The 18,432-nt window shown below is 37.9% G+C and overlaps 1 protein-coding gene across 3 annotated transcripts in view; it reads right to left on the minus strand.

Moving 5' to 3' along the window:
• The window catches only part of SFMBT2 (Scm like with four mbt domains 2), a 207,140-nt gene that overhangs the window by 64,461 nt on the left and 124,247 nt on the right, over window positions 1-18,432 (minus strand). For all 3 annotated transcript variants that reach the window (XM_084869269.1, XM_084869268.1, XM_084869270.1), the window contains 2 exons: window positions 10,974-11,075; window positions 5,066-5,213 (listed from right to left, as the gene is read on the minus strand). In XM_084869269.1, coding sequence (XP_084725395.1) covers window positions 5,066-5,213; window positions 10,974-11,075 — 250 coding nt within the window. The remainder of the gene's footprint in view (window positions 1-5,065; window positions 5,214-10,973; window positions 11,076-18,432) is intronic.

Raw genomic sequence — 18,432 nt, forward strand, 5'->3', positions numbered from 1 at the left:
AGGAAACCAAAACAATATATTACACTTGTGGAAAACATACACACAGCACATCTAAACACCTCTCAGCAAGTAGAATAAATCAGACATACGCTCTTTATAAAGTTCAGAATTTAAGTTAAAAATAAAAAAATTAGTTCAAAGACAGTGTATACTTTCATAAAGCAAAGAATGGTGTTTTAAAAGAATTCTACAACATAACTCCCAGCCCTGGTGTGACTACCAAAGACATTAACAAATTCCCTCACAAGAAAACAATCAAATCAGCATTAAGGAAATCCCCACCACTTCCTCTAAACTGTATTTCATTTTAATTACAAAAATGAACACATTCCCCTCTCACAAAAAGGTAAGGGAGCTCAATAAGTAAAGCTGTGACTTTGTTAGATCTGCAAGCACTTGGAAAATTATACCTGAGAACTGAAATTCTCCAAATGCTCTGACATAGAGACAATTCCAGTCACAGAAGAGCCATGGTCCACTGACATCAGCTAATCCTCTCTAAGGACACCCAATAGCCCTACATTCCTGAGGACGGCTTTTATGAATATAACAGTGACAGACAACAGGAGTAAATGGTAGATTCGGTTATAAACGCACACACACACAATTTGGGTTCTTAAGACTAGGGTTTTTAGCCAGTACTTCTGCTTCAGTACTTGAAAAATTTATTATACACCAGAGCTTCAATTTATCCACAAGTAAAATGATTAAAACTGATGAAGTCATCTTTAAGATCCCTTTTAGTTATAAAAACTCTCTACTCTTAATAATAGGTTTACTTTTAATGCATAATACATTATGTTAGATCAAAAATAAAAATACTCTTAAAAGTATTCTGCTCAGAGTCTCACTCATACCCTCACTTCCATCTGTCCTGCTCGCCATCTTTATAACTTGGAACCTCCATTCAGAATTCTCATTTTTATTAGTTCCTTTTTGTGTTTACCTTCATATACTATTTTTTTTTAAATTTTATCTTTATTGTTGAAAGTATTACAGATGCTCCTCCCCCCCCCCCCCAATAACCCCCCTTCTCTTTGCTCCCACCTCCTCCCCAGACCTTCATTACACTATTGTCTATCCATGGGTATTGCATATATGCATATAAATTCTTTGGTTAATATCTTCCAGCCCTCTCCCTTTCCTCTGAGATTCCTCTGTCTGTTAGATGTTTCCATGTCTCTGGATCTGTTTCGTTTTGTCAGTTTATTTTGTTCTTTAGATTCCATAAGTGATCAAGTGGGATTTATCCCAGGGATGCAAAGCTGGTACAATATTCATGAATCAATAAATGTGATACACCACAAAAACAAATTGAAAGACAAAAATCACATCATATCAATAGACATAGAAAAGGCATTTCACAAAATCGAACACCCATTTTTAATAAAAACTCTCAGCAAAGTAGGAAGAGAGGGATCATGCCTCAACATAATGAAGGCCGTATATGACAAACCTACAGCCAATATCATAATCAATGGGCAAAACTAAAATCATTTTCCTAAAAAGAGGAATAAGACAGGAATGTCAGCTTTCACCATTCTTATTCAACATAGTACTAGAAGTCCTAGCCACATCAATCAGACAAGAAAATAAAAAGCATCCAAATTGGAAAGGAGGAAGTAAAAATGTCATTATTAGTTTCTTATGTAACCTGACAGTTTCTTTACAGAAATACGAGCAAACAAATATTTTCCTTTACCTCTTTTCTAACAAGAAAGTGTCATGCTATAATCTACTGATATTTATCACTTGCAGCCTATCTTGGAGCACTTCTCATATCAGTACACAGAGATTTCCTCATTCTTTTTAACAATTGCATAGTTTTCATTATATGGATATCTAAAATCTATTTAATCCATACAGATAAGCACTTGGACTTTTTCCAGTATTTGCTATTCCATTATCATGCTGCAAAGAACAAACTTTTTTGCATATTATCTGCACAGTGTATCTTCAGGAGAGATTTCCAGGAATAAAACTGCTGAGTCAAAGGGTAAAATGCATTTATAATTTTAGTAAAATTTGACAAAATACCTTGGACACAGTTTGCACCTACCTGCACTGTCACCAGCAAATCTGGGAATTCTTGTTCCTCCACACACTCATCAAAACAAAATTTTTTTCTTTCTCTTTTGGTTTTCTACCTCATTTTATAAATGCATGCCATCTCAATATGATTTTCACTCACATTTCTCTTACTGTGATATGTTTGAATAAGAGTCCTTATGTTTCTTTTAATTGTGGACTATCTGTTGATATTCTGAAAGCTGGTCTTTTTCTTACTGGCTTATTAGTAAAATCTGTACTATTTCAAGATAACAGTCCGGTAGCCAAAACACAACCCCTATAGATTACCAGTGGATCCCTGACTAATGATACTGATCACTTCTTAAGTGTTTTAAGTGGGGTTTTTTTTTTTAAAGGCTTATCATGAAAATTTCTTATTAGGAGATATTAATCACCATACTCAATATTCCACAACAACATTCATGAAGAAATTTTCTTTTGTGTGTGTGTGATTTTTCAAAAGGCACCCTTCATTTTTAACAGGGGAAGAAATAATTTGGAAAACTACATAAAGATAGTTTCATTTCATCTTATATCACAAATACTTGGGTGACAGAGAAGAAATAATAAATGTGGCTAAATGTTAGGTTTAAAAAGCTTAATATATTAAAACGCTCAATATTCTAAATACATTTGAATAGTCATTTCGTTACACATTAGTTCAGTACATCAATCTAAAACAACTTTCTTAATATTATGAAATGCAATCATCCAAATAAACACATACATTTTCCTAGTAAATAAGCTATGGCTACAATCACTTTTCTAAAAAACACATTTTAAGAGTTATAATTCATAAGAAGCACATTTAGAAATTCTGGTAAACATTAAACCTCTGCCATAATGAAATAATCAAGCAGACAAAATGCATGCATTAATACTTCCCTTTTTTTCATTATGTAAGGAAATAGCCAACCAATGTTTTTAAAATTATTAAATAGATCGTATTACTAACTAGACATCTGCAAAGTCCAACTAAGAAGCATTTTAGAGATCTAGGGAAAAAAACTTCCTTCAATGGCATGAAACCCATCCATGCACATGGTTTGATTAGAGTGGTTACAAGAAGCAACAGTGGCCCAAGGGGCCTTCGAACGCCACAAGTGACCTAGTGCTAACAGTTCACAGCAGGAAAGGCCTTGCATTATCTACCACCAATACATATTTTATCATAAATAGCTGGATAGTCATTTTAAGGGACTATAAAAACACTTAGACTTTTGTCATTTCTTTGATTCTGTGCGCCTGTGGAATACCAGGAGTGTCCCCCTTTGACAGTCCTGAAAGCTGAGGCACAGGGACCTGGCCAGTCTTTGGTGAGTGCCCAAATGCAAGCAAGAACCTGGGCCTTGTGAACTGGAGTTCTCACCATGACGGGGAGCAGGATCCGGAGCCAGACCTCCTGCCCTGTGACTGTCTATGTGTGACTAATTTACCTCACAGGGAAATCCTCGTTTTGAGGATTAAATGAGTTAAGCACTTAAAATAGTATAAACACTGTTAAGCAGAAGTTCATGGTACTCTATAATTAGACCACATTCCATTACTGCAGAACCTAAATGGAAATACTCAAAAGCAGTCCTCCATGGGAATGAGCAGGGATGAACAACGAGGATAAAAGCTTAAAAATATCAAAGTATATTCATGCCAGTGGAGTACAGGCACGCCATGGATAGGAGCTGGGTGTACACAATTAAAGGTGGTACGTGGTATGTGATGGCCACCAGGAAAACTGGAACTCAACCTGTGGGCATTAATTATCTCCCAATATGGTCAACACTGCATGTAAACCAGATCCTGGTGAGCTGGAAGGGTTAGCACAAAACCCTGGTATTATTTGTAGTTATCTGTTATAATCTCTCCATAAATTTACTTTTCTACTGTCTTCTCATTTTCTCTTCTATTATTCCATTTATTTTCTCCCTATCTTCTCTCCTTTTGTCTTACTGCTTTGTTCCTTGAATAAACCTTAGACCTATAAGGGACAGCACACCAAGTTAATCAAACTTACAGTGTGGTGCATGAATCCCAATGTAAAAAATATTTTAGAGTAACCTGGTTCCCAATTTAATTATGTTAATACTAGAGGCCCAGTTCGGTCCCTCAACCTGACCTGCACCCTCTCATAATCTGGGACCCCTCAGGGGATGTCAAAGGCCCGGTGCATGGATTAGGCCCAATCCCCACAGGCCAGGCTAAGGGACCCCAAGTATGTGCACCAGGCCTCTAGTATGCATATAAGATCTTTGCTTAATCTCTTCCCTCCCTCCCCTCCCCAATTCCCTCTGAGATTCATCAGTCTGTTCCATGATTCCATGCCTGTCCCCTAGTGGTCAGTGCATTCCATAGCTACTGGTTGAACAGTCAAACAGTCACTTAGGCTATTATATATTATATATAATATAATATAATATAATATAATAAATATATATAATTATATGTTATATATTATATATTATATATTATATAGTATATAGTATATAGTATATAGTATATAGTATATAGTATATAGTATATAGCATATATTATATATTATATATTATATAGTATATAGTATATAGTATATAGTATAGCATCAAATTGTTGTATATCTGGGAGCAACTGGGCTCTAAGGAAAATATGATTCATTGTAAATATAATGCAAAGAAATGCTTCAATAGCATTTTATTGTCTTTATAAAGCCACTTCATGGACACTCTGCAGTTTTTAACCTCAATCACTTAGCAACACTTACCCTCTATCGGTACACAAGAGCAGCAGAACCAACGATCATTCAATTACTCACCCGGAACTCTGATTTACAGAAGTGGACTGAGAAGCCCAAGGTCACACTTCCCACCAGGGAAGGAATCTGTACAGATCCCTATGTCAAGCCAACCATGAAAGACATTCTTTTTCCACTCCTTCTAAATTGTTTACAACGTAAATTTCTCTAGATAAACAACGTCACCCTCCTGGATCACTCATACCCTGCACGGTTCCACAGAATACAAACCTTTGGGAGGTGTGAGATTGACTCCATTTTTAAGGCACCACTGTACTGGTAAAATCCCCAACGAATCCGCATGGCACAGCATTGAGAGTTTACTAGGTTCTGGTCTCAGGTCGTCAATAGTCACTTGAAAAAAATGATTGTTAAAAACCTGAAAGAGAAAACCAAGACAGCCAATGGTTAGTTCCTTGGGATTCCTTGCAAGACTAGTCATGAAATACTGGCACCGCTTCCAAACGCAATCAATGTATTTCATCAAAAATGGTTTGACCACAAACTGGCATGTCAATGTGTATTACTGAATTGATCCAGTTGCTAAAAAAGTTAGAGTTGATCACTGTGGTCATATGAATGAAAAGTAAACGAGTCAGTAGAATGTATTGAAGACAGAGAATAGAATGTAAACCAATAGCCATCGCTGAAAGATAAGCAAACTGTTGATGTGAAACAGACTAACCCTGGAGGAGGGGAGAGCCAGCTGGGCACTGGAAGGTCTAACTGGTTTCTCCGTGTCCATGGCAGGGACACACGTTCTCACACCAGGTCATTCAAGAACGCTCCAAAGTCTGGCCTGAAGATTTCTAGTCACATCTAAGTCTCATGGATCACTCATCTTGTGTTCGCCCAAATGCCCAACCCTCTAGCCCAAGAGAAAAGCATTCACACCAGGCCTGTCCTTAGTGTTCTCACAGTCTAACAGTGCACTCCCTAGTCAGTCTATCAAACCACAGTGCATTTTAAAAGGTCCAACCTGAAAGTCAATGCAGCTGGAACATTTATCCCAGCCACTCAGTTGGAATAAAATGCCCCTGCTCTGTGCCCCCAAATCATCAGGCTTGTAACTCTATACTGAACATCCTAACCCCCCCTTACCCCCCCTCCCCATGGACTGATATCACATCTGTCTACCCCAGCAGATCCCAAGTGCTTTGAGGACTGTGGCCTCTTCATTCCTCATGAAGGTACTCTCACCATGCAGAGAAAACACTTTGTGCGCAGAAACTGGCTGATGATCCACTGGATATAAGGGGAAAAAGAAGTCCATGAAAAAATAGGAACAGAGCATGATGATGACAAAAGAAAGGGGCAAAAAGCAGGTGAGCCCCAACAGTCAAAAGCATGATGGCTCTAGAGAACCAAGTATGTAAAACAGACCAGAGGAAAATAAAAAGAGCACTTTCCCAACTCAAAAGAAAACCTTCAGTAAGCTATGATTCCTGGCTCCTTCATTTAAAAAATATTTTTTGGAAGAAACCTACTTCAAATATAAACAGGAGAAGAAACTCACTTTACTTCTTCTTGATGTTAATTCCAGTAAATAATTAGAATTCTGCTGCCTGAGATTTGCAAAGGATCAAACATCGCCTTCCCGGCCGGGGGAGGGTGGAAGCTTCACTGACAACCCAACTTAAAATCACATCTTCCCTCCCTCCACCAACACTCCGTTAGTTCCTTTCCTGGTGCATCTTTCTCCTTTTCATTTAGCCCTTAACATTTGCTTACTTATTACTTAGAGAGAAGCTAAACGGTTCAGAAACACTGGGCCTTCTGGTCAACACACAGGTCTTAAAGCCTGTAGAGGTTAACCAACTTGCCCAAGACTGTGCAGCTCAGAGCTAGCAAATAGAAACAGAGCCCAAGACTTTAATTCCAGTGTCTTTTGCTCTAAACAATGCAATACATTTCACATTGCAGATGATATTGTCATCGCCACCATCATCGGTCACTAGCTCACTGTTTTGGAATACCACAAATAAAATCCTACTGTGCTGCTAAAGGTTGGCTATTTAATCCTGGATCTGCTACATGCTCATCCGTCTATTCGCTTTAACATTACTTATTTCTTCAACAGTTGTGCCACCAAGAAAAGCCCCAAAGAAAATAAAAAATGAAAATTTCATTATGATGACTAATAACAGCACAATACATTATATTCTCAAACTTAGTATTCTAAAACATCCTCCAGTGTTAACAGAAACGTATTTATTTATAAATACCTTCTGCGTGGAGATTATTCTGATACTTTGTTACACGTACATGAATCTTGAACCTGAGGAGGTGCTCGCTCAAGTCTATGCCTTAGACAACCCATGGCCATAGGGAAGGAAGGGTCTATAAGAATGGATGACTTAAGGATTTTATCTTTGGTACAAAAAGTAGGAAATATAAAAATGAAAATGTATCTTAAGAATCAGAGAAAATATCCTCCCACCCCCAAATTCTGATAAGATTTGTTTAGGGAATAAAGTGTTTTACTGTGGAAACCAAACAACTGCCCCTTGAAGTCCACGCAACAAGAGACAGATATTCAGGCGGGAACTAATTATAATGAGTAGGTCACATCCCAGCATCACGTATACAACTACATAAAGGCATCAAAATGTGAATGTCTAACCCTGACAAGCTAAGCACATTTGCATCTACGTTTGGCTTAAAAAAGAATTTTCCAAGTGAAGCTGACACCACAGCCTCTTAGAATGAGGACAAGGAGATATACATCCAGATAAAGGAGCAGCTGGCATCACTAAATCACCGGCTACTCAAACAAAGAGAAATTCTGTTCAGGTTTCAACAAGATATCACTCTTTAGTGTTCACAAATGTACAACAACCAGAATACACAGGAAAGAACCCTGAAGGTCATTTCAAGTGAAATGGTTTTTAATGGATGGTGTACAAACATGATAGCACACATTTCAACCTCAAGATTATCACTCAAAGCGTAAGTCAATAATTTTCTCATATGTAGTTATTCTTTAAATAAATTACTTTAACAGTTATAAAAATGATTTTTAAAGGAAAATATTTTTAAGGGGGGGAAAAAAAGACATTTCCTTATCATAACTATTTTCCACATTCTGTAATACTCTGTCACCACTCTATTTCTTGACTTTTACCAAAACATAAATTTAAAAAATCACAACTCAAGTAACATTAAAACACTTGTCACTGCATTAAGAAATCCAATCTTGTTCAGAAAAAAAGAAATTAACATTTTATTAGTATCTTCAACTTTATAAAGTTCAGAAATCAATCTTTGACACCAGAAGGATGGTTTCCTAGGACTGTGCATCTGGTGTCGCATATTTCATATGTTTGTTCTCTGGTTGTAAAGTCCTGCTCCAACTTTCTTATGGGTCCTCAGGCGTGTGGCAGCTACAGGAGCTACTGAGGACACATCTAATTGTACCCAAATACAACTGAGACTTCTGCCAATGTAAAATGACATCAAATAAACTTCTTTGTTTTTATTTCCAAAGTCTAATCTATCCTATCTAATAAAAGAATAATATGCAAATTGACCAGGCCTGCAAGGGAGGGAAGTTGGGGGCAATCAAGACTGCAGGGAAAGGCAGTTGGGGGAGACCCAGGCCTGCAGGGGAGAGCAGTTAGGAGGGACCATGCCTGCAGGGGATGGCATTTAGGGGCAAACAGGCTGGCAGGGGAGCAGTTAGGCATCAACTAGGCTGGCAGGGGAGTGGTTAGGGGGTGATCAGGCTGACAGGCTGAAGTGGTTAAGGGCAATCAGGAAGGCAGACAGGTGAGCAGTTTGGAGCCAAGAGTCCTGGATTGTGAGAGGGATGTCTGACTGCACGTTTAGGCCTATCCAGGTAGGACTGAGCCTAAACGGGCAGTCGGACATCCCTCAAGGGGTCCCAGATTGGAGAGGGTGCAGGCTGGGCTGAGGGACCCCCCTTCTTCTCCCCCGTGCACAAATTTAGTGCACTGGGTCTCCAGTTCTTGTAATAAGGAGAGAAAGAATAAATAGACCCAATTGATTTCTTCATATTAATTATGGAACTATTTCTTTGGAAAAGTGCTGCCTGGATCAAGACTCTCAGGGGGAAAAATGCACACAAAGCAATGCCTACAATAAAAATTACAAAAGCCAATAGTAGATACACTATCAGGTTTTTCAAATACTTTGAAATCAAAATACAAATTTCTTCTCTCTTCTTCTTGGATCACCAATTTCAAGATAGACCATTTCTCCACAGGAACAAAACAGTCTGATCAGCAGTTGGTAATGTTTCCAAAAAAAGGAGAGCAAATGAAAGATGACAGTAAATGTAAAATTAGAGGTATTCTGTTGGATCTTGAAAGAGTTCATTTTATCTTAAGAATGACTGACATCCCAACCCACTGTGGTGACAATCGGCTGTGGTCTACCTTGATCATCCTCTTCACACAGTAGTATTTTCATTTCAAAAGTTATGTATGCACAGGGGGCAGGTGGAAAACTCAGCAATGTGCATGGCTTTAAAGGGGAAATGAAAGCTTCCATTTCTCGTCACTGGGCATGTTGAAAACAAAGTGTGCTCAGTGATTCACTGGACTTCTGACTCCAGTTGTAGGGTTGGCCCTTGCTAGAACTGGTGATTTGTATCTTACATTAACCACCACCGCACTTTATAATAAAAAAAAACTTAAAATTCAGTTCTAAAACAATCAGGCTTAAATTTCACCAGCTAACAAGGGTCAGATAACAAGGGTAAGATAGACCACTTCTCCACAGGAACCAAACACAGTCTGATCAGCAGTTAGATCCCCAGATGCCTGTGGCATGCTTTCTTCTTGGGAGATAACTGTGATAACATAGTACCCATAAGTGGGACCAAAGGTTTGGGCAAACTTAGCTGATATTGTACTGAACATTCACATGTGCCAAGTACTGTGCCAGGCACTTCATGCATGATTCCTCACTTCTTTCAATGACATAAACTGGACGGTATAATATCTACGGTATACTAGTAGATATAAAAAACTAAGGTTTTTAAAATATAAGTAATTTATTCGGCTTGTAATTAGCAAAGCTTGTTGGGATTTATCTGCAGAGCCATTTGTTTAGACTAAAACATTATGCCCACAAGGAATTAAAACATTAAATATTACATTAGTGGGCACCAGGAGACCTTCATTTGAATCCATGAAATTGACTTTTGGACTATTAATTACCTTCCCTAGAAAATGCATAAAAGGCCATTAACTAAAACAGACATTGGCTTAAGAGTGCTAGGTTAGCCCGGCCAGTGTGGCTCACTAGTTGAATGTTAACTCATGAACCAGAAAGTAACAGTTTGATTCCTGGTCAGGGCACATGCCTGGGTTGTAGACTGGATCCCCAGTACGGAATATGCTGGAGGCAGCCAACTGACAATTCTCTCTCATCATTGATGTTTTTATCTTTCTCTCCCTCTTCCTTCCTCTCTCTGAAACCAATAATAATAATAATTTTTTAAAAGCTTAAAAAAAAGAGATCTAAGTTTGTTGGTTTCTTCCATCGTTTATAGGAGATAATTAAGGTAGAAATACACACTTTAGATGTTACCATAGACTTCATTGAGATATCTTTGATGGAGAAGGAAAATTATAATCTTAAAAGCCTATCAGACAACAATTAAAATGTCTTTACGTGAAAAAGCAATTTCATTTTAAATTTGCACATCTCAGAAGCATGACATTGCCTTTATCAATGAAAGCAGGTGATTAAAAGGAAATCGAAATGCAATGGGAATTTGCTTTTCACCATTTGCAGGCATTTTTGAAATATAAACAGATCGATCATATTAAATACTATCAGTTCAGGAGGTGCAAGTTCACAGCCATGCATCTTTAACCTTCCGCCAAGACACTCACGGATTCGAGTGTCCTCATACTGTACTATCAGAAGACAAGTGAAACTCACCCAATCATTACATGAGGGGACCTCTGATCAGATTCACTCTATGCTACCAGTAATAAAGAGAGAGCTTCAAGTAACACTGGATGGGAAAGAAGGCAGTCTGACTTAGGTTTCCTTGGAACTGGAGCATATCCTTGTGCAAATGCATTTCATCTGGTTGGCTTTGCGTAGAAAGACTTATTCGATGCCCTGTGGAGGTTGGGATACGGAGCCAGGGAGGGACACTCACCTTAGTCACTGATGCAGGACAGATGTGGAAGGGCTCACTCATGTTCACTGTTTCTAGCTTCATCCCAACTGTGAAGAAATGGCTTCGCAGATCTGCATGATCCTGCAGGGAGAAGGGGTGCAACAATTGAACAAGCTGGGACTGTAAATTAATTTGGCCACTGTCTGAACGCTGTCCTTGAACATTTTATTGGGTGACTGAAATCAGATTGAAGTAATTAACCCTCCCCGTTTCCAATGTCTAATCATTGCAAGATACTGCGAGTTTAATTATTTTTCTGCAAGCTCAATTTGCCTTTCCAAGAGAGAGGAAACAGGCCTTTGTGGCCATGCTTAAATTTACACAAAACAAAAATAATCCACATTGCACTGCTATGATTTTCTTCATCACCATAAACGGAGCACAGCAGAGTGGTAGAGGTGATCCGTTGTCTAAAACACAGCTGGAACATCATCTTCAGGAAGTGTGGCCTCTTGCCACTGGGGTACTTCGCGAGGCTTCAGTGAGTACCTTGTGGGTGACACAGCTTCTCTCTATGTCCATGTCTACGAGCGCACACACGGCTTGTCAGGTACTAGTGGCGAGCTGATCACACAGGGCCCAGAACAGCCCTGCTGACCATCGGAACCTGACCCTTGCTCAATAAAGCGGAGCAACATCTTCAGTTTAATATATGTCTGGCAGTTTTATAACTTGCTCACAGAAACCTGAGTGTGTGAAGTGGGGCTCTCCTGTCTTCTCAAGAAAACAAATTTCCATAGCCACTTCAGCTGCACAGCCATAGATGAAGCTAGCTGGATACTGGGTGCCAGGATTTATCTTGCTGAGATGGAGGTCACCTCATAACTCAAAGTCTGTATAAAGAGTAGTGGCTAGCCGAAACCGGTTTGGTTCAGTGGTAGAGCGTCCGTCTGCGGACTGAAAGGTCCCGGGTTCGATTCCGGTCAAGAGCATGTATGTTGGTTGCGGGCACATCCCCAGTAGGGGGTGTGCAAGAGGCAGCTGGTCAATAATTCTCTCACATCGACATTTCTAGCTCTCTATCTCTCTCCCTTCCTCTCTGTAAAATATCAATAAAATATATTTAAAAAAATAAAAAAGAGTAGTGGCTAAATAAAAGTATTTGCAGACTATGCCTGAGAAAATTGTACCAGCAAATAAATCCCTTTATTTCTAAATACGTCAACAGGGTGAGATGTACAAAAGCACATGGGAACTCACTACTTTCTTTTACCTGCAAATCTAAAATGGCTCTTTAATTCAATTATGCACTCTACATCCAATTCTGATGACCTTGCAGAGTCCCACGGGGATGGGCCTGCTCCCCTGGCAAAGTTGGTCAATGTGGTAATGGTACAACACAAGACTAGAGAAAAAGAAGTGCTTATCCAATTCTCTACCACTCCACTGCTTTACCAAAGAAGAGCAGAAGGTAACCACCCACAGAACCACAAGGCCCCTCTCATTTCGCATGTCACCACAGCAGCCTGCAGAGGTCTCCGTACCCAGTAGATTCAAAGTAAGCATTGGGTGTGGCTGAAATAAATAGCTCGACCTCCAGAATGAGAAGGGATGTGTTCAATGTGAAATATGACAAAAACTCACTAGAATAACTGGTCCTTTCTAAACCTTTATCAATTTCTTAAGAATTTATAGTCATCACTTTATAAAAATTGTATGCATAAGAAAAAGCACACAGAAATACTCTTAGGTGCAGGAGATTATTTTATATTAAAAATAGAGCATTTATTTTTATAGGTAGCTGGGGAAACTGGGTCCAGAAGAGAAATTAAAAAAGAAACAGTATGGAGAGTTTAATGCATATTAATACCCAGCAACCATAATGCTAAGGCAAAGCCAGAAAGAGATGTTGAGACAAAAGTAGTAAATTGAAAATGATTAACTGACATCTGAATTAGACTGTTTCTATCAGACATCATGATTCCCAGTATCTCACTATCAACAGGAATTGAGGCACATTAGTGGATTTTACAGATAAATATTTTTCTCCTAAAACCTTTTGAAAAGAGAAATTATTCTAAAACTATAATGTCATAAAAGTTTGCCTGAATATACCCAACAAGTTTAAGAATTCACCATTATACTTTTTGACAAATCAGAAGTGCACTCATGCACTAATGGCACATTTCTAATTCTAATAAAATTCCCAGATAAATGTAATATTTTCACAGAAGTTCTTCTGTTTCCTTCTCTACTACAACAGAAGTTCCCTCTCACTCCACACAGTTATAAAGCTAAACATTCTTGAGCTGTGGTTCACCAACAATAGAAAACATGTAACTTCTTCCTGGCTGCCTCCACCACCAGAGAGTTGTCCTTGAAATTTCCATCTCTCACCCATTCTCTTGCTGGCTTCTCCTTTGCATTTCCCTTGTAAGGGTGCCCTGACAGCATTCTGGGCTTCTGGTCTACCTGCCTGCCATCTTAATCTTCTATTGATTTCAGCCTGTGTGCCCCCTTTTTGTCCCATATACTTGTTCCTACCTTTGTTCTCTCAGTAGAGCAAGCTTTCTAAGAAGGGTTGACCTATGACCCCAAGACACTCTATATTCCAGGCTCTCAGGTTGACCTTGACCACCGACTTGAAGCCAAATCTACACTTATTTTATATCCATGCTCCAAGCCCTACAGAAGTCTCTATCACAGCTTCCACTGCTGTGTTGAAAACTCTGTGACCCCCCAGGAACCCTACATGAATAGTTGTCATTTATCTGCTGCCTTGTTTTATTCAATGTTGTCTAATGTGACCAGGTATTGGCTGCCTTATCCTTAGAAATAAAGCACAAAGGCTTAAGATGGCAATGTGGCCCTTAGGTAATCTTAACCTTTCAGGGCTGCAGACTATATTATAAATGTTTATTATTAATGATTATGGTGTACTGTGCATCAAGCAGTATCTCTAAGTTATGAGGGATCACTTTGTGTAGATATTACACACTCTTTTCCATCTTTCCTGGAGTCTGTGCACTTATTTTGTCAACCACTGATTGTCTCTCCCTCTCTGCTCCTAAATAGAGAATACCATTAATGTCAAAATCATACATGGCCATATGTGGGATGAAAATAAAATATTAACAACATTAATATTTTTAAATAGCGAAGATATTGTTGACAATACTTTGCTCTGATGACATTAAGATATTTTTGAACAATTTCAAAATAATGTTTAATTAGCAAAGGCTTAGAACTTTCCCCGTGTCAATCATGGCTCAGATATTCAACATCTTAAATTATTTCTACTAGATTTCAGCTGCAAGCACATAAATTTTTTCCTTGTGGAAATACATCCAAACAATGTGAAAACTCTTAAACCTGCTTGTTCAATATACTGGAAAAAGGAGCCAGATATTTTGAGAGGTAGCTGCATCCAAACATAGGAATTTATACTCTGGTCTCAAATATTCATATCTATCCATAATATCCTGTTAAATTTGAACTCCAAATTTCAGAAATTACTTTGGAAAATATAAAATACATTTCTATATCCCCAGCCTTAACTTTCTTAAGGCCATTTTTTAAATTAACATTTAAAAAAAGAAGAAAAAGAAAATCCTACAATTACCATGTAAAAATCCCACCAGTTTCAAAGTCAAGTCAACATAATGGAACTTTTTTTTTTTTTTTTTTTAATTTAGGAGCAAAGACACATAATGATGATGAGCTTTACTATATCTGCTACTTTCAAACTTAGGTTTTTCCTGAACAATGATGTCAGAAATGTTTTACTAGAGACACATGATAATATTTTCTAAAAGTACTTGTAATTGAATCTTCTGGCCATTGGAGACTTTTAAAACACATGACAGGTAGTACATGCAATACTGTCTAGTCAATGTTGAACTCTCTAATTTATATTGTGCAGTTAATCTAAGAAACATCCCAATAAATATTTACTGAGATGAAAAAACAGAACATCATTGACATTCATTCCAGTTCTATGTTCTATCATTCAGTTAATAACCATCCAGTAGAAACCACTGAGGTACCACACAGTAGGCTGCTTGATCGTGCACAAAACACACACACAGAGAAAATAGTACATTTATCAAAGAAAGAAGGAAAAAGACAAAGAACAGTTATGAAAGATCCAGGCTTAGAAGAAATTTCAGAATATTTTTACTTGTTGCAAATAAAAATTATTATCACTCCGATTATGGTAGTCCAGGGGTTTATAGGAGTGTATCTTGCTTTGAACTATGAAAAGCATGGGTAGAATGATTAAAAAAAAAAAAAAAAAAACCTCTGGGAAGGCGGCACGGTAAGTTTGGTTGGAGAGGCTGGGTCTTAAATACTGATTGAGGGACTTGAGCCTGATATAAAAGACAAACGAAGTCCTTTAGCCACTCATAAAAATATAGTTTTTTTTAAATGATAAGCAAGTAATTCAAAACCAGTGAATTTCAACATAGGCCAATACACAGACCTTCTGAGCTCTGTGTGGGTATATATGTACATTCATATTAGTGTCTGAGAGAAAAGGTACAGATATTCTCAATGAAACACAAATGTAATCACCCATAGACCATTTACTTTGGGCTGTTAATGAAGTCAGAATATATGTATTCATTTATACAAACACAGCTAATCATTTTCTATGTTAAGCAGAGAGAGTTCCTGGCCCCTGAAGATGATTCACAGAACCAATTATCTACTGAGAGATAATGGAAAACTCACTGCGGTTTGAAAGATACATGCTGGCCTTTGCAAAAGCTCTAGAGAATCATTCACACCTCACAATGACTGGATCAAGAATGATGTTATTCTTGAAATCAAAAGGGATTACTAAATCCTTAGTACCTTTACAAATATGCCTGTCACATTCAAGAAATACCATTTATTTAAATATTCTGAAGACCAGTTAAATGTCTTACAGAAAAACTCCTTTCATTTAAGAAATGCTGGCAATGTCATTCCCATCACTACACATTTTATTTTTTCCTAAAGTAGTTTCATATTTATCAGAAGTAAACATAGCATTTATTTTATACAAGGATGGTCTTACCAGCCTACCTTAAGAATCATTCTTCAGGGAATCTTTTTTTCAGTGGAATGACAATGTAAAAGAGATTACCGGTACATCAGCTTCTGTTTTCCACTACGGTTTCGTCAGCTTTATTATCTCCTGAACCCCAGTAATTCTCACGCTCTCCTAACAAGATCCAGTGACTGCATTTAGAATAACTTGGTTGGATATATGATATCAAGCAGGAAGAAACAATAACAATTAACATATTATAAAAACTTGTAAGGTCCATCCTTACAGTATTGCTTATTTCTCACAACAGACTATTGGGCAGTACCCATCCTACAGTGAAGAAATTAGGACACAGAGAGGTTAAGTTACCTAAGCAAGGACACAGCTCACAAGAGGAGCCAGGACTCAAATCCGAGTGGCCTGACTCTAAGTCCATGGTTAGCTAGCAGGTTAGAGAACACACTAGGAGACAACGACCCAAAAGGACCTTTTATTTATTTATTTATTTTTTATTACTAACTAGGAAAACAAACAAACAAAACCCTTACAACCTACAGGATCCAAATATTTTATTTCAAAGACATGTATCGCCAAGTTAAAAGTGATGGCCACTAATACTGATCATTTACTAACACTTCCAATATTTGCTGTTAATTCATAACTTTTCAATAGCTATGAAAGAGATGTGTCCAAATTTTGACACTAAAAATTGCCCCCAAAATGTTTATATATGTCAGTCACATATATCAGCAATGGATAAATAATTGTTACTAACTGCTTTCACGTGTCCCTTAAGCAATGAAAACTGAAAACATGTGTGCAGCATTAAGCTTATATTGTTATCAGTGTTAACCCAGATGGGTTCATCTGATCTAGCAAATGTTCCTGGCTGTATACTACACACAACTCTCAATTTGCTCATGGTAATGAAAATACTGTAAGTTAAGCACTAATGTATGTGAATGAAGAGAAGAGTGGATGATGAGGTTCTTGGCATGAAATTGAGTTAGAAAATGACTAAGGAGTGATAAATGTGAAGCAGAACACTAGGAAAGAAGTTTGGACAAACTGTATGTGTCTGGTTGCTGGGGCTCACATCTCACATTATTTCACCTATGAAACTGAGGTCAAGAAGATGAAACCACCTCAGGGAATTCCTGGGTACACACTGGTCACCCGCTGCTCTAAACATTAGCCTCTGACGAAGTCTCTGCATTTGAAGGGATTACCATGCCTGGGATAAGGCTCTTGCTGGTGCTGGAAGAATCCAACATAGCTGTTAAACGCTGCTGCGCAGAACTGCCTTAATGTTAAGTCATCGTGCCAAAGCTTTGAGGTGAACACTGAAGTTCTTATAAAAGAGATAAGGACCATGAGCATTAATCTACAGGAGATGAAGAGTATTGCTAATTGAAAAGACAGGAAAAATGAAAGAACATTTAGTCATTTTAGGTTCCACTATCTCCCACGTGCCTTGAATGTAGCTCCCGTCTCCACATTCACTTTCAGGGACTGCAGAACTGCAGGTTATGCTGTTATAATGTTATGTGGCCATCAGAGACTCCCATCCTGGCTTCATCAGATAAATACACCTCATACGATATAAAAATATGAAGAATGCGGCAGGGGGGAGAATGAGTGCAATCTAATTAACACCTCACAATTAAAATGCACTTGGTGAGGATTTTAATGTCAGGAAGAGCAGGGAATCATTCACTGTGCAGAAACCAAAGTTTTAACCTGAGTCCCACAATCCACAGCTGCAGGAAATTGCTTTCAGTGGTGGCAAGCCAAGCGCAATTTCTCTGGTTCTTCCTTCCTGCTTATGTTGCTACAAAATAAGACGAACAACAAATAGATATGTAATTCAGCGCCCCACCCAAAAAAAAAATTTGTAAGTACCAAACTCATTTACCATATCATACTTAGGAGAAAATACTGCACAGTATATAATTTTGTCTGTTCCAACATGCCAGTTTTTGGTCCACAGGGAACTCAAACATTGCATATGCATCTTTTAGGCCTCAATTAATTTGCATAATTTCTAAGAATAGGCTTCAGTGAAGTTAAAGGTTTTAATTAGTATTACATTCAAATTGATATATAATGAACTGTGCTTTAATTCCTTCACTTATATCAACATATGTCATGCTAAAAATAGACCCAGTGCAATTCATCATACTGTTCCTTTTTATTTCACCAGTGATTTAGTGTGCATATGTTCATTAGAAAATTACTCTCATATTCATTTCATCTAATGCTGGACATTAGGATGCCAGCATTTATTAAGTCAATAGCATTATTACATTTCAATTCTACTGCACTGAATTAAATTTAGCCAATGAAATATTTATAACAAAAAATGTTAATAAAAACCCTGAAAGCTGAACACTCATAAGCTTCCCATTTTTTTTTATTTACAGCTGTAAATAGCAGCTTTATCTACTAGTCAGACATTAAGTC

Source organism: Pipistrellus hanaki (genome assembly GCF_964339955.1).
Source record: "Pipistrellus hanaki genome assembly, chromosome: 1".
Classification (NCBI taxonomy): Eukaryota; Metazoa; Chordata; class Mammalia; order Chiroptera; family Vespertilionidae; genus Pipistrellus; species Pipistrellus hanaki.